This window comes from Drosophila mojavensis, unplaced genomic scaffold (genome assembly GCF_018153725.1).
Source record: "Drosophila mojavensis isolate 15081-1352.22 unplaced genomic scaffold, ASM1815372v1 contig_82, whole genome shotgun sequence".
Classification (NCBI taxonomy): domain Eukaryota; kingdom Metazoa; phylum Arthropoda; class Insecta; order Diptera; family Drosophilidae; genus Drosophila; species Drosophila mojavensis.
In genome coordinates, this window is record NW_025318908.1 from 287,064 (window position 1) to 314,367 (window position 27,304).

Here is a 27,304-nt window from a genome sequence, read left to right on the forward strand (position 1 = left end):
TGTCAGATGAATTCATATGCTTTAAATGTTCCTGTTTCCACATTCACATACTCGTAAAGCTTTTTATTATCCCTTGTTCCCATCAAAATGTCATTTCATGATCTCTCGCACATTTGGCTTTTAGCCAATTGCATTCATATCCAAACTGTAGCCACAGTTTCGTGGATATTTCCCAAAGTGCACTGTCAACTACTTACCTACCTATATATATTTATACATATATATATATTTATTTGCCCTGATTGGTAAGTCTAATCGTAGCTGTGAGCTTATCAAAAAAAATGTTTCCCAGGCAAATGTCGACACATTTCGAATAGTCGAAACTCGCCCAAAATGGAAAAAAGAAGAAAAGTAAATAAATATACCGGAAATAACGTGAGCAATATGAAATTCTCCATGGGGTGTAATTTCTATGCACTTTATCGGAGAGTTCCCCTCCTGAAATCAATAATAATAAATTATGTATGTGTGTGTTTGTGTTCAGTGTTAGTAGAACTAAGAATGAAAGCTCGCAGCTTATCTTTAACACGGTCTTTTGGGGTCTCTGATAAGGTGGAAAAAAACTATGGAAAACCGCAGCGACTTGAACCAATCAACCTTAAAACAAAACTAGTATTACTAGAAACATATAATTGATTGACTTGTAGATACCCTATGTTAAGAGAAACAGAAAGAGAAGGAATATTCTGAAAACTGATATTTATCGAGGTATATCGATAAACGTGGTATCATAATATATGAACTATGAATGATTTTGTATGCGAATTAAAAAGACTACAAAATTCTACTACCAATTATAATAGTATTATAATTTTGGTAGTATAAAAACTTGTATGAAATCGTAAGAATTTGTATTTTTTGTTTCATTTTGAATATTTTTGAGTTTTAAATAGTTTTTCGCTTTAGATTTTGTTGGAATTTGATCATGCTCTACTTTACCTACTTAAACGTTTCCACGGTATAACGACACTGGAGGTGCTCACCAACGATTGAAGTTAAAGGGCGCATTGCCCTCCAACACCGGATCTCAGTGTCACGCGGTGGTTGTTTATATATATTTGGGTCTAGGGTGCTATGCTTCAATCCAATGCCCGCTGCCCAATGCCCGGTGCAATAAAAGCCAAAAGCAAATAGGTGGAGGCACAACCTAGATATTTACACAGACACACATATGCGTGTGAGTGAGTGTGCGTATGTGCCCTTTGGTGAATGAATGACCCGGCTGATGTTTCCGGTTCACTTTGCAATAGTTATTACAAATGTCGGATGCGCCTCGCCAAAGTATCCGTAAATGCAACGTTAAATCGTGTCTCATTAGACTTTGTCTCGACGGCGCAATTGTCACTCAATCAGAGTTGGCATGCGTTAGGGGCGTAGGAATGGCGAAAGTACGATCAGGGGTTCCTTTTTCCGTTTTCGATTTTGGTTTTTTTAATTCCCAACTTAAAATAGCAAGTGAAGTGTCGTTTAAATTAAATTACTGCCGCCACGGCACGCCCAAATGGATTCAGCACAATTATTGCGGCCGCACGCACTGCAGCCACTCCCTCTCTCTCCGTGGCTGGCTCCCTTCCCATCGGCCAGCCTCCGTTCTACCACCAATTTGGACTTGAGAATACATATATGTATGAGAGCTGGATCAGATGCAAAAACCCCAGACGTGTTACGGGGCAAATACAATCTGTTTGCTGCCTGTCAGAAGACAAATATTGCCAGAGGAAAGGGCACAAGGAATTTATCTGGGCAGGGGCGGGGTCTCTGGCAGGGTTTGATGAGCGGGTGAAGGTTGGGTTGAGGAAACTCATAAAAATCCACAGCGATTTGTTGTCGCTACGGTGTTCGCTGATAGAGTGGGAGAACAGTATGTGGTGGGCTAACTGAGATAGTCTTTTCGGTTTCCTTGCATACCCTAAACTTGCGATTGCGGCGCAGGGTATGCTGGATTGATGCGGGTGCTGCAAAGAAGTAAAGAAAACACAAGCAAGTAACAATTCGGAAATCAAGTTTGTTTGATAGGATTGATAGATCTCTTAATTAGTGTATAGCCTCTTGAATACGAAGTTGGTATTTTCAAATATTTTTCTAGTCAATTGCATAGATATGAAACCCATAGATTTATTTTCAGAATTTCTTTAATTTTGTGACAAGGCTCGCTATAATGTGGTACCAATGATGCTCATTAAGGTGCTTATAATAATCTTTCCCATAGGCTAATTAATTTACACGCAGTCCTTGATTTGATCTAGCCTTTTGTCACTTGGTATCTCGCAGTTGATCAGCTGTAATCGCGCCACTTATATAGGTTGATTTGATCGGACAAGGCTATTGCAGCGGCAACACCTTAACGCAGCGTTTCAGCCCGTTCCTGCCACACCCTACCGCCTCACCCGTCTCGTTGCCATCGTCCACACTTGCTCAACTTTAGCTCTTGTGCCCGTGCCTTGGGCATTTTTAATGCTTTTAATTTTTGCTGCGCTGTTGAAGCGAACATCAGCGTGGGGTTGGGCTAAGATGCCCGTTAGGGGTTGAAATCGCGTGTGTATGTGTGTGTACATTTTTGGCTGACTGTGAGGGTGTGCATTGAGCCTTTGAATACATCAAGGCAACCAAAAATGTGCAAAAAATGGGCGTCGCTCGGCGCGATATATCTAATGGCATTGTTTCCGAGAGTCGTTGCTGCTGTTGCTGCTGTTGTTGCTGCTGCTTAATGCATGTTGGCAAATGTCGAAATGATGTACATGACTTGACACCCAGCCCCGCGTGCATCCCCCACCCGCCTGGCTTGTGGCATATGCCAGCCCGGCCTGCTAAATATGCAGCTGTTAATGGCTCAAAATTAAAACATTAAGCGCGACGCGACAGTCCCCATCAACAGGAACTTTGATTGGAAATGCGTCTATCACTTCCCCTCTCCGCAACTTCGCTCCTTCGCTCCTCCGTGCCCTTGGAAAAGCGCTGAGTAATATGTAAAGTGCTTGGGCTTCGCCATGCTACCACCTTTCCACCTTGCACTTTGCTAGAAATGTTTTGTGCGCTGATTTCGGATTCGGGCGCGTCCCCAAATGCATGTATAATTACATGGTTTACCTCTTTGCGGGCTAAAAGGATTGAATCTACGTTTATAGACATGGCGCTCGTGACGCTTGGGCGATTGCGGAACAACTTCAGCTCTCTAAATCACAGATATGAATGGTGACATGTACGTTAACTGAGTATAGAGTGTTTAGTTTAGGCCCGAAATTTAATAAATATATATATAAAGCATATGTACATTATTAGCTGGAAGGGGCTTAAGCACCTGTAATAACCTGTCTAAATTCGATCATTTATTAATTTAATTATCTTTTCCATTTTCTTTGGCTATTTCCGGATCTCCATGCTGCCTTATTGACTATTCATTAAAGCTACACTGCTACATTGTTAACCTTTAAAGTCTAGCTCCACCTCTGAGCGACTCGTTAAATATTCCATTCTTTAGCCTTGTAGCTTTTCACCCTTTGCTGCCATTGAAAATCCTTTCAACTGCTTGCACTTCTTGCAACGTTTGCCAGGTTCTGTTCACTTCAATAGCTGTGCCTAGTCAAGTTAACTCAATTCCATAATTCTTATTTTTTTTTACAATTCCTTGGGCAAACATTTTCCAAGAAACAGAGGCAGGAGCTGCAACCACCCCCACTCTCCTTTCTCGCCTGCCACCGTCATTCTCCCTTAGTGGACACAATAACAACATTAACATTAACAGTAACAACAACAGCAACAACGACATGGGACGGCACAAAGGTAAGCTACTTACAAGCCGCATGCCACCGCAGATTGGAGTCACCCAAAAGCCAAAAGCCGACGACAACAACGTTGCTGATGAGACTGCCCCGCCCCGTGCCGCCCCGCGCCACCCGGCCCACTCCGCACTTGTGGCACGTCTTATCTTATCGCGCAGGTGCATGCCGCACACTGAATCAGAAGACGGGAAAAAAGTAAAAATTAAACGTTGACAACTTGTCGGCTGAGCGAACTGAAGCAAATGGAGCCAATGAAACCGCCTCAACGACTCAAAAGTCTGCGTCTGCGCAGCGACATGGCTGGCAGGTTGATTGCGAGTCGGAGTCCCAGGAATTTATGACACTGACACATAACCTGGCCCATAACGAACCTTGTTTCTCTCTCTCTCTCTCTCTCTCTCAGTCTCTTTGGGCTTACAACACCTTGATGGCTGTTGTGTTGTTGTTTTTGATGGTGGTCGGGGTCGTATGCAAATCAGTTGAATTGAAAATGAAAAGCAAGGCAAACTCGCATAATCAATCAGCTGCCCCCAACTAACATCAAAGCGCGCCCAGTCTAATGAGCAATATGCATTTCTCCACTCTCTTAATCCCTGGGCGAGCTCTTTCTCTGTTCGACTGTTTCTCAAATGAGTCCAACACATGTTGGCCCCAGCGACCCCTGTGGGCGAGATGGCTAGCAGCAAACCAAAAGCAGAACATTTAAAAGTCGAATATTTATATGCATAAATAAGTATATGTATGTATGTGTATGCATTTATACCGGCATATTTCAACATCAGTTGAAATGTGCTTTGATGGCTACGATCAGTTCCTCCCCATACAGTCAGTCAGTCAGTCAGTCAGACAGTGAGGCAGTGAGGCGGGTGGCTAATTAAATGGCTTATATTTTCATGATTTACACTTCGATCTAAACATGCTCATAAAGAAATGGCTGCTCTTGTTGAACTCGAGCGCATTGCGCATACCATACGTGATTTTTTGGTAACTTTTTTCTTTTTAGGAAGTATAAATTTTAAAAATTTAAAGATAAGTGTGAGATACGCTTGATGAACGAAATTAGGCCTCCAAATTGGACTGCAAGTGTAAATGAAATATAGTTTCGAAATTATGGTAAATTTTGTGGGGAGCAGAATTGAGTAAAATTGAAATGAAAAGCGAATATGAATTCTATTATGTATTAGAATTTGGTTTTTTTAGATTTCTTTGAATATTTATTTGACTGGAAGAATAATGGACTACCGTGAGTCACTTGTTAGAATTTTAAATACGATACTAAATTAGGAAATCAGGGATAGTACGTAAGATTAACATAGCCGTAAGTGTGCTAAGAAAGTGTATTCAATACAAAGGTTTAAAAATTAAAGTAAGCGAAATATCAATGTAACTTTGCCAATAACTTACTAAAGAACTTTTTATTCGGATATCCATCTATCATCTATCTTGTTAAGAATGTAAATCGAATTTCCAAAATTAAGTTTCAACAAAAATGTTTTTCACGTATATTTGTTAATTTTTGCTCACATATTGTATGGTACACACTTTTCCGTTCTCATTTAATTTGACGCTCAAATTGTTTTTGCCGGACTTTTTCCAATCTCAAATAAGTCTAAAAGTCGCCTTTGTGTGGAATCTGCGCAAATTTGTATAATTAAGCACAGCGCAGCAGAGGCAAAGGGCAACGGAAGTTTATTATTTAACTTTTCCTTCCTTCCTGTATTGCTACTCGTTGTTGCAGCGCGTGCTGCAAACTTTTGTGCCGTCATCTTCGTGATTAACGTGGCATGATTAATTTGTCACGTGCTCATCGCTAAGCCCTGAGCTTCTTGATTGTGCAAAGGCACAAAATAAAGGAAAAGAAAATTAAAAATAAGAGAACAAAAACAAAACAGCAATGACCGACAGAGGTGCGAGAGGGACAGGCGCGCACATTTGATTTTTATGCTATCCTCTGCACAAAATATAATTCAATCAACGCCAAGTGCCACGCCTCCATTGCCCAACAAAAGTAGCAAGGGAAAGGCGCATAGCAGAGAATTTTTTTCACTTTTTTCCTTCACTTATTTAGCTTTTTTCTTCTCAGTTATTTTTGACTTTGCATGCGGCACGTCAACGTTCAGCGCATCGTTGCTGAAGTGCGAGTACGAGTAGTGAGTAGTATATATCAGATACATATACATATATATGTGCCTATATATATGTGAGAAATATGGCATATGAGCTGCCGGTGCCGCTGCTGCTACCGCTGCACAAAGCCTAGCCAGATGGATGGATGGTTTTCTTCTTCGGGTCTGGCCTTTGCCATTGCCTTTGCCTTTGCCTTTGCATTTGGCTTTAGCTCTGCTCTGTTCTCTGCTCTGCTGTTCTGGGCTGTCAGCTCACGGCGCGCACAGCAGCATAAATCAACTTATTTCATTGGAATTTATGTTTTGTTGTGGCGTCGCCCAGCGCTGACGCCACAGCCACTTGCCCCAAACATGTGCCTTACGCCCCCTGCCCCATTCGCCCCACTTGCCGCTTTTCTCTCTTCCGATACTCCCAACCCGACACATTCACCCAGAGCAATGAAGTAGTTTTATATTCTCTCTCTCACACAGGCTCTCTCTCTCTCTCTTTCTCTCTCTACTGCTGTTTTACAGAGTATTATAACTCCGAGTAGCCTTAAAGAAGGCTAAGATCACAATTATTGATATAATTTGATTATATGTTTGATTATCAATACAGTCATATATCCTTTTATCCTTGTATGCCTATTTGTGTTTAGATATATAGTTTAGCTGGATATTATTTATTTTCGGCTTTAAATAGAGTGAGATCACCTTAAATTTATAATATACTATAATAAATCAAGAATATTCTTACTCTGTTCCTTATACGTTTTTAAACTCATACTATATTCATACTAAATTTATACCATATTCGTATATAGCTTTAATCATACTTTTATACTGCACTCTACGAAACCCATACTCATATCTTAGCATTTTTGTTGCCTCGCATATTACTTCATTTTTATAGTTGTTGCTGCCTGGTGCTTGCTGTGTGCTGTGCTGCAATTGCTTCATTTGCGGCAATGTCTTGGCCGTCTTCTTTGTTGGCAGGGGAGTAGTGCGTGGTTGGAAGAGACAGAGAGGGGGATAGGTGGAACTGGGGCTTGGGGGCTGTTTGTCATTGGCAGCCAGCCGCGTGTTAAAATGTACACTTTGCATTTAAATCATTCCGGGAAGTCGCCGCGCTGCCTGGTTATATTTATCTGCTGCCAGTTTACCTGCTGCAGCAGCAAAAGCCATTACCAGCACTTGCACGCCGGATAGGCGGGCGGACGTACTCTAAGCAAATTGAAAACGCTAAGCAACTACTTAGTTTTTGCATATATGAGGTGCATTACTGAAAGTGCCGCATTATGTGGCAGAAAATGAAGTGAGCCTCATGTCTAACTGAATTTTCGGTTTCATTTTAGTTCTGCTAGCTTTTCTGGTTGGTGGTGGTTAGCACCGACCTGTCCCTATGAGTAGACAACTTTATGACGCATGTCGAGTTTTTCAGAATCTGTTAATTTTGCTCCGTTGGAAAGCAAGTGATATGCTAAAAAGAATCACCGAAGAGTGGAGTATCTGTGACAGCAATTGTTTTTCCAAACACTAAAACCTCATCATGTCAAGAATTCTATTTGCAAAGCTCTCAAACGCCTTTGAGGCTATTGGAAAGCTCTTTAAAGACCTATACACTGGGTCACACTGTACTGCTTCAGACTCTGTTCAGACTTGTTAATTAAAATATTTTTTTATTTTTGAAGAATGATATTTTAAGTATTAACCTACTGTTGATATAAATTATAAGGATTTTGGTGTCGAAACTGAGAGCTTAAGACAAGAAAATTTATTGTGATCCCAGTAATAGGATTCTTGAATAGGCTATGCACATAAAATATAATCATAAACATACTGTCTTAGAGAAGGTATTTTTCCAAATGAATTTCACACTTTTCCTACAGTTTTGATTAATGATACCTGATATATGATAAATGAGTTGAGTTACGGAATGTAGTTATTATTGATTTCGATATCTTGGCTTCGTTTATGAAAGTAGCCCAACTAATTTAAAAATTAAAAGAAAGAACTTGATTTCCAAAGAAGAGAAAAAAATCTATAAATTACCTCTGCCATAAGAAATTACTTTTAGATGAATAAAGATTGTGGCGAAAATCGTATCCACATAATCGGAAATCTTTGATTAGACCTTTTTTTGTACTCCATTTTAAGTCAGAGGTTACTATATAAGAAATTGCTAAACATTTTAAATTTGCGATTAGCATAAACGTTTGTCTATAATTAAGCAAAACATTGCATAGTTTCTGTGAACAAGAGTCGTACTAATTTGTAAATTCAGCGTAAGCTGTAAACGCAGTGTAAAACTCTTTTTATATTCCCTCGGTTTTTGGAGTTTAGTTTATTTTTCCGGGAATACCCTTAAATAATTGCGGTACAAACTATAACTAAATGCTGGAAAGTTTTGTAGTTGTTTGTGCAACACATGGCTAAATGGATTGTTGGTCGCTCTCATAATGATGATAATTACACTGTGTGTGTGTGAGAGTGTGAGTGTATGTGTATGTGTGTGTTTGCGAGGTACATTATAATTTCTCATGGGTATTGTGGATGCCGCCCACTACTTTAACTACTACAGTAAATTTAGTCACATAGTTGAGTGGCTGAGCTCACAATTAGACGCCATTGCCATTAGTTTTGGCCAGTTGAGCCGAGTGGTTGCCTCTTCCCCGTCTCGTACTCGCACCTGCCCGCAACTCTGACAAATATTTGCCTTGCATTTGAATAAATTGCAAAAAATCTTGTCACTTGTTGCCAATTAAGAAGCAGCAGCGAAGAAAAGAAAACGGCAACGGATCGTGATTTGGAGATGGGCGCGTGAGGCGGCCAGAACTCGTTAGACTTGAAGCAAAACTGTAAAACGGTTTCAGTTTCAGTAGTAGCTTTCAATCATAAAGCGCCCATAAACTTAATCAATTCGAAGTATAAAATCTGGCAAAGCTTTATCGAAATATTTTATAACAATTTCCGCCACAAAGCTCCTTAAAAATACAATAAAATAATTTAGCTTAAGTGCTTAATTGCCTGTAAACTCGAATATCTGATGAATGTCTCGTTACTATGAAACTCTTAAGCCACTACGAAACGTCTTAAGCTAATGAAGTTTATGCAATTATTAAGTATCGAAGAATATTTTAAAAAGATTTAAAAATTAAAGTCTTAACTTCAGGTTAGCAAGCCAATACACTGAGCAATCGACATGAAATCATATTAATACCATATTTAATCTTAAAGTTAACAGAAGAATTTGATGAACGTATGTTTTTATTCAAATACATATAATACGATTTTTTATAATTGAAAAATCTTTACCGCTCATCATTTTGCTATGCAATGTATGAAAGACCTTATGAGCCTCGTGTCGGTAGATCGTGTCACGCGCTCATCTCTTAACATATCAGGCAGCCTCCGTCAGTCACTCAGCTCGTCAGGGAGTCAGTTAGTTGCAACAACGGTCAACAGCCGCTACTCCAATTGCTGGTCTCGCTTTGCAGCTGCACCGCTGTCGCAGCTGGCGTCAGCGTCAGCGTCGCTATTCTTGCAGTCGCGTCAATTAGCGCCGCGTTGTTGAAGTCTTGTTTATTTGCATGCAGCAGCAGCAGCAGCAGCAGCGCCAACAGCAATTGCAAATTTTCCTTTTCATTATACACTCGCTCAAGGTCCTATGAATATTTGACTCTGTACGCGACTCGTGATTTATTTTCGCAAAATGTGTTAATATACTTGGAAATTTGTACTCATCAGTTTTATATATATATGTTATCCCGATAAGTCCTGGAATTTATATCATAATAGAAATAGAATAGTAGACGACGAATTCCTACATATTAATTTTATGCTGGTATTATTTGTAATAACTCTTTTTTGAAATAAGTTCTACCATCCATTTTAAATCCGACTTAAGAATTCCAGAAGATTATAAATTTATGACCCAAATATATTACTTGTCTACATGAAATTTGTATATAATTATAAAATAGTATATAAATATATTTATAAATTTGGTGTATATAATAATAACTGTTTATAATCAAGTTGATTACTTATCAAATTGTATTATCAAATTGTATTAAATCAACCTTACTGAATCGGGTGCAACCTCACAGACTGCAAGGGCACTCAATCTTCGGCATTCGGAAATGTTCTCGCTTTGATTTTGCCTTTATTTTACGCCTTTGCGCCTTTCGCTTGCGTTTGGGGCACATGTGATGTGATATAAAGCAGAGATGGATCCGTTTCGGCTAGCCAAACAAAAATCATTTTCTGAACTCTTTAATTGCGTTTGGCTACTCCGTTTTCTCGTTGTTCTTGTTTTTGTTGTTGTCGATGTATTTATTGTTGTTGTTGTTGACTGCTTGGCTTTTGCATTTAATTACTTTGTTTATGGCCAGTAGCAGCAGCAACAATAAAACTTCAATTTATGTGCATGCAGCCGGGCAGCACGAGCACTGAATGTTGTTAAATTCCAATGCACAAATTGACAGGCCACCCAAACGAAATCCCCTGCCCTGACCTGCCCCTGCCGATGCCCCTACTCTGGCCCTGGCATACTGCTCCACCCATCCTCCCGCATAGCTGCTTTTGTTATGTAAACAACGCGAAAACTTTTTATTTTGTCGACGCTGCAACGCCTTCGCAGCCCCGACCATCCCGAAGAACAAAACTCGTACAATTCGAAATCCGTATGCCAAACTCTTGGGGTAGCAAAAAACTTTTCCTCTCCCTCCCACTCCCAGTCTCACTCTTACTCCTCTCCTCTCCCCTACTTCCGACCGGCCGCCCATTGCACGCAGTCGTACAAATAACTCAACTCGCTGAATGCTTTGCAATTTCCGCTCTTCTAAATTTGTTGAAAATTTGCGAGGCGAACGCACAAAATAAAAAAAATATTTCCCAAGAACTTGTCAGTCTATAACTTCCAACTTGACAATACCCTGTTCAAGGTTGAACATGAAGTAGAAAGCACGAATTGCATATGAATATTAAAAATCTTGAATGAAAATGTCATAGTAAAGATTTCTGTTAAGTATTTAAGAATTTTAATTACATTCAGAAAAGTACAGAAAGGCTTAAACTGAAGCCCAATTGCACAAGTCTGTTCTATAGGTAGCTGCTTATATACCCCTTCAATCAACTTTGGTACGGAGTATTAAAAGAGGAGCTATGCTGTCGGTTTGACAAGGGAAAAGCTAAGTTTTGTTTGGCAAAAAGTTTTATGCAAACACAACACAAGTTCATGTACCTCTCTCCCTCTCCTCCCTCCCACTCACCCTTCTCTGTGTGGCCCCACTTTCAGAGCAAACAAACTGACTGCCCAGCCTTGCGTAATATTTTAATAAATTTTTGTCGCCAGTCTTGGTGGCCAACAATGGTTTACTGTTAGCGCTTGTCCAGGTTATGGCCAGGTTTCGTTTTGGGATCCTAAAGCGCTTGCGTCGCAATTAGTAAAGTGCGTGACGAAAGCTTTTCGATCTTCATCAGGAATCGGTCGGAAGCGACCGAATGTGCACTTTCAATGAATTGTTTTTAGGTGGTTTCTCACTTGATGTTTGAAGCGCGACGCAATTTCCATGTCAAAGCTGATTTTCTAACTGATTTCATGCTCACGCACGCACACAGAGAAATACACGAAGCCATGCACAAAGAGTTAGCCAGCAAATTTCTAGTTTCAATCAGGTAGTATGTCGCTTGGCTCGCTTGGCTCGTGTCCTGGTGGTGGCGCTGGCGGCGCCACTGATGTGGTAATAAACACCCCTTGTGCAGTCTAATGGACCGTAATTAACTCGTGCGCCAACTGCGGCAGCGCTGTCAACGCCAGCTGCGGCGGCGTCGTCGTCGTCGTCGTCGTCGTCGTCATCGTGTGGTCGTTCCCAACAAGCGATGAATAATAATTTCACCAGGACAGCTAACCACAGCGCGCACAGTGGACAATAATGGCAGTTAAATGGCGAAAATAATTCGTTGGCCAATTCAATTTGCATATTATATCCATATAAATGAGAGTATGTATGTACGTATGTACTGGCATATAGGATAACATATATGCCATATGCTGACTGGCATGTGTTCATGCATGCTCATAATCTTGTCCAGATTACGTCAATGTAATTGCGCCTTTTGATGTCGTACATAGTTAACGCCACTCCATAAAATGCCGATTTATTGTTGCGTACCAATTTATGAGTTTTCATAGCTTAGTTATCGATAATTAATCCACAGCACTTGAGTTATGAACTGAGCAGTTGGCACATACATTACATCATATAAATCGGCTATATAACCTGTAACGCCCTCTAGTCTATTCTCTCGAACCTTTTTGAAAAACAAAGCCAAAGTACATAAAAAGAAAGCCGATTCCTTGATACAGAACTCTGGCCTCGAAAGAATGTCTAACCGCCCTCGAATACTCCTAGAGAATTAGATTCGGTCTGACATCAACAATTGCAACAATTCTGAGAAAAACAACAATACAAGCGTATGGCAGATATGAATGTAGGTGTTTTTGACCTTTCGCATAAATAGACGAATCAGGCCTTAATTTCAATTTGGCTACTGAAATTCAAAGCTGACAATATTGTCTATGGTTATGAAATAATTTACAAAATAATAATAATAATAATAAAAATAATAGTAAAAATAATATTCTTTTTATATTTTTTTAATTTTCAGATCATTTTCAATCGCAGCATCTATTCTTTTTTTTTAAAGATATAATCCCAGGGTAAGTTCATTCACTCACTAATACATAAAATAATATTCAATAAAAATGAATTAATAATTGTTCGTATTTTGTAATATCCGTTTTTAAATAATAATTGGTAATAGGAATTAATTTTTAAATAATAAACGATAACTATTCTTACCCTGGGGCTCTTAAATGGGACATTTGGAATGGAATAAGGAACTTCTATCTAAAGATGACAACACACATGGTTATCTATAAAAATATAGTTTTAGTGATTTTATTCAAATAATGGAAGCGAATGTAAAGCCAAAGTGTAAGCTTACACCAACATTTAACCACTGTGTACATGGAATATTTAAACGTAAAAAGTTTTAAACTTAACTCTAACGAAATTGGTCATTGATTTCTTACCATTGTGCTTGACTGCTGTTGTTATCGTTGCTGCTGTTGGTTGCAGGGTGTTGCTGCTGCTGCTGTTGCTGCTGTTTGCGTGACGGATATTGCCTTGTCACTTGCATGTACGAGAAATGTTAAAGCATGGAACGGGCTGGGCTACCGACCAACTGCCGCCTGCCTCCGTTTGTTCCACTGCTTGTCGCGCAAACCGCTGTCCACTCATTGGGTAAACCGAAAGACCGAGCGAACGACGGCCACTAACCACAGCGCGCCAATCAACGCAGTAAAGTTATCCAACAAAGTCGGCTAAAGCAACAACAAGGAATCTGTTGTTATGCCGCTCGAAAGTTATGCAAAAATTTAATTAATTTTGCAATTTGCCTAGTCAAGGAACATCAACATCAACATCAACATCAATAGCAGCAGCAGCAGCAGCAGCAGCAACTGCGACAACAACACCCAGCGACACTTTCCAATCTGCTATCGAAAAATGACGATGATTACTGATTACTGATTACCATTATTGCCGCTAAGCACGGGCGTAGCCAAAGTAAGGCGATTTAGCTGCCGACTATTATAAATACAAATTTAATGAGCATGACATATGCAGCGGCAACAGCAGCAGCAGCAGCAGGGACTGGTCTTTAATGCGATTATATGGCAGTGGCACATTTGTCATTTAGTAGGGGTCCATTCGACTGTGTGTGCGTGTTTGCTCGTGTGTGTATGTGTGTCTATATGTGTGTCTGTGGAAGCTTAAACAAATCAAGTCAAATTACTGCAATGCTAAAGAAGAATCTGTAGCAGTCAGCCAACTGGTGACTGTCGACCGAGCGACCGACCGACCGACCGACCGAGGGCCGGCGACTCTTGTACCAGTTACAATGAACGGTTGTGCGCATCAGTAAGATACATTTTGCTGCAGCCAGGCAATTGCATGGCCAGCGTGCATAACTTCAACTTTATTTGTTACTCTATCTCGCTCGCTCAGTGTGGCATGCGGGCCACTGCAGCAGAGTAGCTGCCACAGCAGCAGCAGCCGTTGCTCATTAAGTGCCACTCTACGACAGTTGTCGCTAATGCCGCTGGCATGCCAACCGCACCCCGGACTGTGCCGCCCCATCCTCGTGCGCCCACAGTTGGTGCCAGCGGGGTCGTCGTCACGGGCCAAGCTGGGGTTACACACAGTCAACGTAAATTTGCAAATATTTGCTGAAATCAGACGACGACAAATGCAGCAGCAGTTGCATGTGCAGCAGCCAGCAGCCAGCAGCCAGAGGCAGAGGTAGAGGCTGAAGCAGAGCAAGGGTTGAGGGGTGACTAGGCACTGATGAGGGGTACGTGCTGAGGGGGTTGCAAGTCCGGATAGGCATGCCAGGAATGGTAGTTAAGTTTATGTTGTTGAATTTTTTTGTCTTAAAGCAAGCAGAGCTTTTGGCGCCCGGGTTGCAGCTAGCTAACTGCGGCTAAAACGAGTGTTAGCTGAATGTACTACAGTGAAGAGTCGAGAAGTGGCCAGCAGAGCCAGCAAGAGGATTAGGGGTCAGGGGCTAAGGTTTAGTTTGTAACCCACTCTCGGAGCAACATCTACAAATAGATTTTACACTTGAGCTAAGGAGCGAAGGAAGCCTCAATCGAAGCCGAAGAGATTGCAAGAATGAATTTAAGCAAAGCTTTAGTCCTAGCTGTTCGCTAAATGAACAAACAACAGCAGCATCAAGTATGTATATATATATATTTGTGTACAAGTGCGTTAACTCAGCTGCAAAATGAGTGGAAATATTTCGGCTCAACAGAGCATGAATATTAAAAGGGGCTACAAAACGCAGAGAAATTTTTTCTTTCACCTATTTCTTGGCAGTTGGTTAACATAAAGCTGAAGCAGTTGAGCTAAATGAAAATGAAAGGAATATCCTTTTGCTTGGCAAAAGACGAAAATAAAATTGTAAATAAAATAAAAGTATTGAGTATTTCTTTGAGCGTGGAGCACTTACAAATTTCACAATTTTTCAGTGTAATTAATTCTCTGTGATTTTACAATAATTTGGAATTGCGAAAATCAAATGAAATGGCCAAAAATAAAAGAGACTTTCATTTCTTTAATTATAATTAAATTAAGCCTTATTAATTATTTTAATGAACTGCGAATCATATGACTCATCGCTTTTATTATTTTACAGATAATTTTTTTTTTTCCATAATAATAATAATGTACATTTTCCTCTAATTATATAATTCAGTTATTAACAAGAAGGAACGCTATAGTCTAGACTGCTCGATTTTTTAACAAAATCCGAAATTCTATAAAGTACATATGAATCTACAATAAAAATTTTGCTACTCTAGCTCTAAAGATGTATATTTAGATATAAATTTATTACGAATTTTCGATAATTTTTTAATCGATAACAAAATAACGGACCTAGGAAACAAAATTTTAAGTCTCTATATCTCGCCCTGATCAAGAATATATATACTTTATGGGGTCTGCCTCGCCTCCTTCTGCCTGTTACATACATTTAACAAAACCATTATACCCTGATTTCCCATTTTCAGTGGTTCGAATACTAGTTCCATATTTTGACATTTTATTTATTTTTGGATGTCTGCTTAAAGGTAAAGTTCACATAATAAACAAGTAGAAGAGGTATATACATATTGTAATTGTATTTCTTTTTTCATTCATTTGAACAAAATGGAAATCAAATCGAACATATTTAAAAGGATTGGGGTATACCGAGTAATTAAAGCAAACATTATCGGACATTAACTTATCGAATAAATTGTTTAGCTTGATTGACAATCCTTTAAGTCAAATATTGATTTAAAGCCGGAAACACTTGTCATCTGCGTTGCATGTGAGACGATAAATAATAAATAATCATCGAGCATTTCCTAAACTGAGTAGCATTGTAACTTCAGATTTGTTTCGAAACCATAATTAACCGCCTCCGTAGACCCAACTGTAAAGTGTCTTCTGCTGAAGGTTGCGTGTGGGAACCACAGAGAGAAAGAACAAAAGAGCCAAAGAACCGTGGAAAATTCCTTTCTTTAGAAATATTCTAGAAATATTTGTACAATAAGCAAACGGGAACCGTTTAATAAGCACTTATTGTGTCTTACCTGTGCTGACCCACTTGCCTCATCAGTCTGAGTATGCGTATGAGTCAGAGCGCAAGATATAGCCATAAGTATCGTGTAATTTGTATTTTAAACGCGGCAAACCATAATTTAAAATGTGAGCGCGACTCAAACTTCTGAATTCAACGATTGGCAGGGAGCCACGTAAGAAAGTGAAGTCGCTCTCTTTCCCTGTGCGTGCAGTTTATCAAAGGAACGATGTCTGGGATCGGGGCAATGAAAATGAATTACATGACGGTATGGTAACCTGCAGAGTTTGCGGCAGTTGTTAAAAATTATTATTAAGTATTTGCCGTGGTGCGCTGTCTGAAACAAAGGCCAAGCTTTTAAATATTTAATAAGTACACAAACAGACCCCAAAGGAGAAGCGAGCTGTTGAGCGAGTGCAGGGCGACAAGGAAGAGTAAGCCATTTATATGTATATATATATGTATATATATATATATATATATTGGACATGACTGTTGTTGAGTCATGTCAATTGGGCTTTGGGCTGACTGACTGACTGGGCGTCCCGCAGCGACTCGAGAAGTGGAATCAATACCCAGGCTCTGGCACTGGCTCTGGCTCTGGCTGCCCGCCATGTATGTACTTGTAAGGATACACATACATTGGCAGACACACACACTTGTGCGCCCACTAACGGTGACAATAAATGAGTAAAAATGACTTTCAACGAAACGAAAATCGACGCCCCGGCGGACAGAAAATCTGTCATCGACACGCACTCGACTGTGGGCCCATTGTGAAAGCCATGAAATTTGATACCAATGTGCATGAAGGACCATCCAACAGCAACAGCAAGAACAACAATAATACAGATATAGCAGAGACAAGTTAAAGTGCCCTACTGAAGAGTGCTTGACTAGAAGATGCCCAGCACCTGTTTGAAGTGATTAAAAAGTACGTCGATTTATTAAATTTAAAAGCTCTTCAAAAATGACAACTTATTCGGAACCATTTCAAAAATATCGATTTCGGCTATTGATATAATGAGCATATAATATTCTTTTAGATCTCTAGATGTCTGATGAAATGGAAATGGCATACCAGTTTCTTAAAATAGTGTAGCTGTATATACATCTTTAATGTCCTTAAGCAGTAAACTCTCGATAGTTTTTAATAGCCTCATATATTCATTGATTCGCTCGCTTGATATTCAGTCTATTATACCCTATTCACCACAATTCAATGAATACTGGGAACACGAGACCGCAGCACTTCAATGAAACTACAGCATCCGAAGTCATTTAAAAATTGCGATACTTTAAACGCACATCATGAGTCCATGAATTTTGTTTTTGTGCGGTCTAAAAGTATTTGTAAAATTCGCTCAACTTTTACAATCTTGTTGAAATATTAAAGTTACTCTGTCACATCGATCGATATATACATTTTGCAAACGTTGCACTTGCCGCAATAGCGGTTTCATCGATATTTATTTATGAAGTGAGTTTTGGGGAAGTTATGGAGTTATGGAGGCGTCATAAAATTAATATAGGCGGGCGACATTTTTTATTATTTGTTTTCGAACATGGCAAATGGGCAAATGGGCAAATGTATTGTTATTATTAGGCCACAATGCTTAATAGTCTACGTTTATTAGCCATCGAGTGGGTCAGTGAAAATCTTTGGCACTTATTAATTATGTTGAAAAAAAGGGAGGGCGGCGAGTGTTTCCTTAATATAACTTGATATTGATGGGAAAATCAAAGATGGCTTCTAGTGGGGTCATTTTCAGATTCTAAAACTGAGTCCCATAGACTATAAAAAATACAAAAAGACAAAAAAAAAGACATCTATACAATACTCTAACAAAAGTTACAAAGTCAATAACAGTAAAAAAAACACACTTGACAGAAAAGACTAGTAAAGCAAAAAATTGATTCAGAGAGAAAATAATATACGCAGGAATTGGAATGAAGTTGTGCCTATTCTTCAGATTTATGCCAGCTTTACTAAATACCAAAATATTATCATTTAAAGCATTTTTTGTTTCCTTAATTTCTGTTAGGAAACTCATGAGCTTCATTTTATAATCCCCTTAAAAATTTATAGCTTTAAATTATATACTAATTTAATACTGGTTAGGGAAGAGGTTATTATTTTTATTTTTCAAATTAATTAATTAATTAAAAATAAAATTAATTTATTAATTCTTACTGTAATTTTAATCTCATTTCTCATTCAGTATTTTCCCCTTTTCTTTACTCTACTATTCCAATTCGCTAGTTTTCTTTCTCTCTCCAGAGAGAACTGGAACTCTTATCTGCGATTTTCTCTACATTCGCCTGACTTCCAATCTCGCTCTCTTTGTCTCTTTCAGCACTTTCTCAATCTCTCAGTCAATCTCTCGCTCAGTCTGTCCCACTCTCTCTCACGCACCCATTGTCTCTCCCTATGCTAGGTCTAACTTTGAGGATTGCGAAATGTAATATTGTAAAGTATACCAGTTTTCCATAAATTTATGACACCAAGTACCATTTAATGCTGGTCGCGTTTGCCTCTGACTTCTTGTAGCTGTGTGGCGACTCTCGTGTTTGGAAAATTTACTACCTGCACAAGTCCTAATCCCTGTGACGCATGCAGCAGTGAGTTGCGCTGAGACGGCCTGGCTGGCGTATGTAGTTGTTCTCGTTGCTCTGTTGTTGTTGCTCTGTATAGCTGAATTCCCTGTAGCGGTATGAAAAACAATGCTCGGGCATTCAGCCGAAACTACCTGACCCCGTAAACCCCGACGAAAACAAAGCGGCCCTCAACTGCAATGCATTGCACCTGGTGCTGCGCCACGGATGGGTTTGGAATTGGGATTGGGCTTGGACTTGAGCATGAGCATGAGCATGGAACGGGGCGCTGCTGTGAAGTTGAATATTTTTTCTCTTTTCTGCCGGTTTTATGCATTTGTGAAATAGCACGAAACATTTTATAACCTAACATGGAAATTCGGGTTTATGTTTGGTTTATTTTTTCAGCCTCATAATAAGTCAGGGCCCCAGCTGATGTTGATGATATAGCCCCACATACAAAGAAACGACAAATGAGCAGCGGGGAAAAGAAGAAGAAGAAGTAGACTTAAGTAATTTTAAGCTTTTTTTGGATGAACCCACACAAATACAAATAATAATACAAATACAAATACATAAAGAAACGCAAACAAAAGATAAGCACAGCAACGGCACTTGAGGCGCCATTGTCATAATAAATCCAAATCAAGTCTAAATCAAATAGAGCAGCATAATCTGCTATAATACTCCAACGCAGCTCCCCCTATCCAACGTCTGCCCCGCTGCTCTGCTCCACTGTAGCGCCTAATTTTGAGGTGCGAGCGACACTTGATCGCCCATCGTCAGCGTCACTTGTGTTGATCAAGAAACGAAAACTGAATATGAAATCATAACTGAAAATGAAAATGAAAATGAATGTGTGGCTGCTGGCATAAATTGAATTTGATTGTTCAAGTAGTCAGTCAACTTGTCTCGCTCACTGTCTGTAGCAGTTGCTGCTGCCGCTGCTGTATCTAATGTAAATCGGAGTGAAATGCACAGTGTAGCGAGTCTTATAATAAATTAATAAATACTTTTCATATTTTCACCTTGACAAATCTATCTAAGAAAGCTATAAAATCGAACATAAAGTGGTACTAATCCTAATTTAAATTTAAAATTTGTGAATATAGCCCTTAAAAATATTATTAATTGTTTTATTGTAATTCTCTTACTGAATGCTAACCAATATGAATTGGTAAAATGTAGTTAATAACACAAAATAAAAAAATTAACATTTCAGACTGAGTACATTTTTGTATTATTCACAGTTAATATTAAAAAATAAATAAGGATTAGTTTGCTATCTTAATTAATATTTTGCTTTTAACAAACTCATATATATTTTAATTACCAACGTGATTATGAAGAGCAAACTGAATATTATTTACCACTAACCACATGAACCTATTGTAGAAAACAAGGGTAACAAACTGAATTGCTCTTTAAATTTTATACACAACTTGCCTCACTGTGAGATGACTTGTATTCAAATTCAGTTCTCAAAAACAGCTGCTTCACTTCATTACCATAAGGTTTGCATCTGAAGGGCAGACCTTGGGTCGTATAGTATTATATCTGGCACATAAAGCACTCGTATCCTCAATTCCTATTCTCTCTCTTCTCTCGATCGCCCTCGCTATCGCCCTTCCCCGCATGCAATTTGATGTGTTATTATGCTTTTTGTTGCTTATCAAAATTGAAAATTCAAATTCAACTAGCGGCAGCACATTGTTTACATCGCCCCCACCTAAAGGCAAAGAGACAACACACAAACACTTGAAGAGCTGCAAAAGTGACACTTCTAAGAGATTAAAGTGACATGTAGTGTCTGGAGCTGGATCTGGAGCTGGAGTTGGAGCTGGACCTGGACTTGGATTCGGCATTGCCAGAGACGTAGAAAGTTGAGCGGCATGAAATGGAATTATTTTTTCTTGTTGTTGTTGTGCAGCTCCCAGTTGCTGTGCGAGTGTATGGGTGTGTAAGTGTGTGTATGCTATGCATAGATTAATAAATTATAAGCCTGGTTGGCTTTGTCGAGACCTTAGCGCTTGCTTTCCTTTCACCCAGCATCTCCTGGGGGACACTCATTGCTCTCTAACGTAACTCTGACTGGCTCCGGCTCCAGCTGTATGAATGTATGAATGTGGAGCAATTAATGTACGTGTTTTGTCATTTCATGCCACGACACTGTCTAGGGATTGTGTATCTGTATATATTTATATACTTATGTGTACGTAGTATGTTATGCACATAATTAAGCCGGTGTATCCGTTAAAGTATGCGACACTTCCGGCTCTGAAGATGGGCTTACAAATAATAATAATAAAATGAAGAGAGAGAAAAACCCTGAGACTTTCAGTCTCAGTCAGTCACTTACTCATTCAGTCTCCATCTGTGGCATTGCCTTAATACAATTCATTGAGCGCTGACCACGCTTCATGCTAGTAACGTGCATATAACGTAGTACACAGAAAAGGGGTTATTTTCCTTTCCTTTTCTTTCCTTTCCTTTTATGCAGCATCTGTAATGCTAACTGGCAATGCTCTCGCAGGAGTTGCGGGGGAGCACGCACACACAGTGCGTCACATTGTGGATGCCGATGGAAGAGGCGGCGGAAATGCCAGAGCACGAGTGAAAAAATGCAGCTGGACATTGTACGTGGTCCAGATGAATAGATATAATGTTACATGGAAAAGCAAGGCCTTTAATTAGTCTTAAGTCTTGTCATACTTGGCAGTAGTTCCAGCTGAAAGGCGTTGCCAGCCAGACCTTTTAGTAAATTCAACGGGAACGGAGAAGTGGCTTAGATAGATATAAAAGAAGAAGATATATAGAAAGGCTGGGCTGACATTAACATTAAACTACTAATTCTCAGATTATAGTTTCTGTTGAGATGCGATTTCAAATTAAATATCCATTATGATCCAAGAATGAATACAATTGAAAATTATGAATAAGCTGCTGGTTTGTTTCATGATGTTAAGTGTTTTTTGCTTTTCGAGTTGAGTGAATTGAAACTGTTGCTCTCCAAATGCATTTCCTTGTCTAAATACGCACTGATTCAGTTTTGTGGAAATTTTCTTGTGTTTTCCTGAACTTACCAATCAGTTGGCTGCTTCTGACATTGTTTTTATCTTATTTGCCTTGTCAATATTTAAGTGAATTTTGTTGGCTTTGCTTATTATTTGTTTAAGTGCTAATAAATCTAGTTATGATTGATACTCCTATATACAACATTAAGCAACGGACCCTTTGGGTCTTTGGGTATTTTGTGTGGCCTGCGGACAACTGCTCTTCTCGTAATACTCTTGATGAAGCTACAACTCGTGCAGTTTTTCACTTTGCTGACTACAGCTTAATCCCTTTGACTGGGTGTTTATAAAAAATATCAACACATTCATAAAGTTCACCCTGAGCCCCGACTCTGATGCAGCTTATCTGGACAGCTGAGCCAGACAAGTTGAGAGGAGCACAACACGAATTTGACACATGTCATAAGCAATGGTAAATACACACACACACGCACACACACACACACAGGCACACATTTATTTTCCTGGATAGAGGGGCCCAACTTGTATAAGCCACACAAAAACAAATCACTTGAGGGCAGCACACGACAAGTATAGTCCCTGCTCCCGTGGCCCCCTTGGCCCTCTTGGCCCCCTTAGCCCCGATCCCTGCTAGATGAAGGCGTGCAACTTGGCATTATTTGAATTAAGTGCATACTTAAGCGTAATTTATTGGAAAATCCACAAGAGCCCGTGGCCCGAGGGGCAGCCATTTCGCCAAACAACAGATTGTGGGCATAACTATAGAGATGTAAAGAGCGCCAGTGGATCCACATAAATCTATTGTTTCAAAGCAATTCCTAGTTGCTGATGCTCATTAATCTAGAGGCCCAACCCGTCTCCTGGCACTCCAGCCAGGCCTCACTCTAGCAGCACTATTTGAATAGTGCGCTTCACTGTTTGCTCAAATGTCACTCGCTTTTTCACGCGTTATCTTAATAAACCCGGACAGCCAGTGTGGGAGATAGGTGGAATTCTGGTGCCGATTGTGGTTCAGTTGAGTTGTTGCTTCCCGCCTGCTCGTCTACCCGCCTGCCCCTCTGCCCGCCAGCCAAAGCTGTCGCCTTTTCATTAGACTTGTATACAAGTCCCCGGACAGTGGCATCTGCTTTCTGGCCTTTTGGTTTATGGTTCGAGTAACGAGTTATTGGCATGCATTGAATTTTGCTGTTGGAATTTTTGTGTGTGTGCCGAGGCCAAAGAGTAGACAATCATTGGCATGTATAGAATTTCACTGATTTATGTTTCATATGAAACTCAAGAGAGCAGAATGCTGCCTCCATGCCTACCCCTCACCCACACCCCCAAACACACCCCCCACACCCCCCACACACAATCTTACCCGGCCAAAAGACTGAAACTGAATCTGAGTTTTGAGACTGAGGCCCGTCTCCGGTTGGTGACAATGCAGTGATTACATCTTTTGAACATTTTACCCCACACTTCCGTTCTCTCTTCATAATCATCATCATCAGCGTCGTCAACGTCATCATCGTTATAGGAAGAAAGGCATGCCTTTGCAGCAAAAATATTTTTGTCCTAGAGAAATGATAAATTTTTGATTAAAGGCTCTTCGAATGGATGGATGGATGGATGATGGGTGGCTGGCTGCCTGCCTGCTTGTGTTTGGCATGCCTTTGATAGGCAGTTCCATGAGAAAATCCAACAACATTCTCCAGCACGCAACCAGGAGGTGCTCCTTGAGCTAATGTGATCAACTCTCAGATACCCTTTGATTGAGTCGAGGCTTAGAGCTTAGAGCTTGACGATGCGAAATCCAATTAATCTTATTTACAGTACACTTACTATATGCTCTATATAGTAGAGTTCAATCACTGAACTATATTGTTGATTTGATATTTATTCGCAACGTTGATATTTAAGACCCTGTATAGAGTTCTCAATTATTTGAATTCCACTTAAGTCAATCAGGTCTCCCGCATATTATCGTCTGGTAGAGAGCATATAAATACTTTCCCAAGCTTGTTAAATTACATTAGCCAAGCAGTGTTCATTGAGTTTCGTTGATTGCCTGTTAAGAATATTTGACAGGTGGCTCCCCTCAGCTTCCCAATTCCTCCCATGCTCTCAGTGATTACTCGAGCTAGAGCTATGTCTCGTTATCATTCATATTCTCAATCAAATTTGAAGTCAATCGCTGCTGTCAGCTATCCGAATGTTAATTTAAACAATTAATTCCAATATATGGTATCGTATGGTATATGGCATGCACGGCTGAGAGATAGAGACAGAGACAGAGAGCTGGAAAGCGGGGCATGGTGTATATTTAACATGTCAATTTGCAAATTAAATACATAACATGACAGACAAGCAGGAGACAACGGGAAGTGTGCCACACTCGGAGGCATGGCACACAGATGGGATGGGAGCTGAAGAGGGAGAGGAAGATGGAGATGGAGGCAGTTTGGCAGAGGAAGAGGGAGGCAAGACCACACAGTGCACAAGTGCACTAAATATAGATCTGATTTGGGCAGCGGTAGAGCCTAGAGTTTCTGACTGATTTGGAGTGGAAGAGCTCACGAACTAACAGATTGAGGACCATTACTTAGAAGAAGACGACGACGACAAACACAATTTCTAGACACAGATTTAATTGAGCCAAAGTGCTCACTTAAGGTCTTAAATCTATTTTTTTTTTGTACAGCTAGCTTCAAATGAGAACAAAGTAGTTCAGGTTAGTTCAAGATTGAGCGTAGGCCTTTGAGATTCCATAGAAGAATGTGAATCTAATTAACAAATGAATTGCTTAAGTGAATGACTGCGGAATTGCCTAATCAGCATACATTCTAATTCTGAGTAATTTCGCTGGGGCATAGTTGGAAAGTTATCAAAACACATGTTCTCTCTTTTATTATGCAGACCGGCAGTTGAGTCATTAGTTATTTTGTTTTCCTCCTCCGTGCCCTCTGCAGGTTTGCTACAGGTTCTTTGGGTACTCAGGGAAACATGTGTTGGCAGTGCAAGATTCTATAATAATAGTTCTAGGACTAGGGTGATTAGTCTGCTTGCTTTTGGAGCTGTCAGCTATTGCTACTGACAGGTGGTTCGATAAAAAAAAAATAGAGAAAAAACTAACCCCCAAGAATGGTCGGCAGACTTAAGACCAAATAGAAAATATGAAAGAGAACCTAAATGACCGTTGCTCATGTCTGAAGAATGCGAGTTTTCAGAACAACTACAAATATGAAAGTGGAATCAAAATATATAAAATAAATGTTTTTGAAATGTACATAATACAGTATCTGATCATATTTATTGACAAAGACGGTTATTTGAAGAATAATAGCATGTGGATAACAGATTCATATTTTTATATAAGTCTGAAAAGTACCTTATTAACGTTAAACAAAATTAGCTATTTTCAACTCTTATTCTAAATGGATTGTGATATGTTAAACCTCTCATATTTTACCAGATCTGTACGAAAACAAAGCAAAACATCAATAGTTAATAAGTCATTCTGTAATTTTTATTGTTTTCCACAGCAGACAAATGTTAAGAACTTTGAGTACAGCCCATCAAATAGAAGCTGTCACATTAGTTTCAGTTTTATTTTTTATTTAAGTGATATAAAGTGCGGCATTCGTGATACATATGTATATATTTTATGTATATATAGATATATATATTCGTCTGTCTACACAGACAGACAGTCCGTGTATTTATATTGCAGTCCGTAAGAATTTCCTGCCATTGCATTGACATAGACACGCTTGCCGAATTTATAGATGATTTTTCATGATTTTTCCTGACATTTAGCTCTTTCGCTCTCGCTCTCGCTCTCATTGTCTCTCTCTCTGTTTCTATTTCGTTGCAGATGCGCGCAGCAGGTCACAGACGAACGGACCTCATGATGAAGTTGCCGACGAGGCGTCTCTGAACTGCTGACAGCCAAGTGCCAGCGCCAGTGCGTGCGTATCTCAAAGCAACCAACAACAACTCTAAGTCGCAGCGCATTTCCGGCTGGACGCACCGCGCAGCACCGCACCGCACCGCACCTATTTAACTAAGTGGACGGCTCCGGCTACCTACGCGTTCGCTCGTCGCTCGTTACTCGTCACTCCCGACTCGTCACTCGCCGCTGCTATTGCCATTGCTACCACTGCCGCTGCAACTGGGCAGCTGCTATCAGTTCTGCAGAAGCGCGCGGTCGCGACGGGCTGCAAAAAATCGAAATAAATAAATAAAGTGAGCGCCGGGAGCGCGAAGTGGAACAATAACAAAATAACAACGAAATCGTCAAACGAATATCGAACAACGAAATGCATCAAACCAATGCTCCGTCGTGAACAATCAAATACATACGCACACATACATATATATGTATAAATATATATAGATAAATACGTGAACAGCAGGGAAACACGGCAAGCGCTCGACGACAATCCTTTTGCCTTGCGCAAATATTTGTGGAAAAGTGATTGCTGTTGACAAAGTGGCGTCCGCACACGCACTCGATACTTTCAATTAGGCACGTTGCTTATAAATGTGCCACAATGGCGCCGCCGTCCAGGACGACGACACCGTCAACGGTGCAACCACCGACGCGTTGTAAAGCCACAGCGACAGCCACGGCGAGAGCTAAGGCTCTAATCCTGCCCCTGTCCATGTCCCAGTCCCTGCCCATGCCCCTGCTACTGCTGCTGATACTAGCTGCTGTCATGGTCCGTGCTGAACCGTATTCGAGCGTTTTCGGCAGCTCAGCCATCGCCAGCGGCGGCTTGGGCTCCGTGGGCATTCACATACCCGGCGGCGGAGTGGGCGTCATCACAGAGGCGCGCTGTCCGCGTGTGTGCTCCTGCAGCGGTTTAACCGTCGACTGCTCGCATCGTGGATTAACGCAGGTACCGCGAAAAATATCAGCGGATGTGGAAAGACTGTGAGTATCAAAACATCTATATATTTATACATATACTTACAACAAGTGAATAGCCAACCAAAAGGCAATCAAACCAACAACAACAGCAACAAGGTGAAGCCTTGTGAAGTTTTAATGCTCTCACTTGATATAAAATCCCTATAAATGTCGATTATATACTTACTTTGCGTATCGATAAAAATACCATTAACTGCTGCAATCAAACTTTCGATGCATAAGAGTTAGCACTTGATTCACATAAATATACGCAGATCTATATGCATATATATACACAGATCTATATATACAACTCGAGCATTTATTAAGTATGTGAACAGATTTTTCAGAAGCCAAGAAAAGGAATTTAATAAAATCAACTAAAATCGAAAGAATTTCTTCGGGAAAGGTTTTCGAGAAGACTAGAATATCTTAACAAGCCTGATAAGGGATTTCTGGCCTCAGGCTGGGAACAATGTAATCTAATGTTTGGGTTCCGAAACTTGTTTGTAAATGCCAAAAAAAATAGTGTATAGATTATTTATTTTTGATATTGGTAAATAATGCTTGCTTACTATCATCTGACATGGTCAAAATCAATAGTCACGTCTGTCCTAACCGTCTGTCTGTCTATGATATGCATATGCCTGTCAACTCAACCGTCGTTCGATCTTCATAGACTTGTTGGTCTCTACAAATACA

General features: G+C 40.0%; 1 protein-coding gene across 1 annotated transcript in view; it reads left to right on the forward strand.

Annotated features, from left to right (window-relative positions):
- The window catches only part of LOC6581109 (protein slit), a 61,739-nt gene that overhangs the window by 9,695 nt on the left and 24,740 nt on the right, over positions 1-27,304 (forward strand). Inside the window, 2 exon segments of the mRNA XM_032730477.2 lie at positions 12,557-12,608; positions 25,565-26,626. Coding sequence (XP_032586368.1) covers positions 26,244-26,626 — 383 coding nt within the window. The 5' untranslated portion in view covers positions 12,557-12,608; positions 25,565-26,243.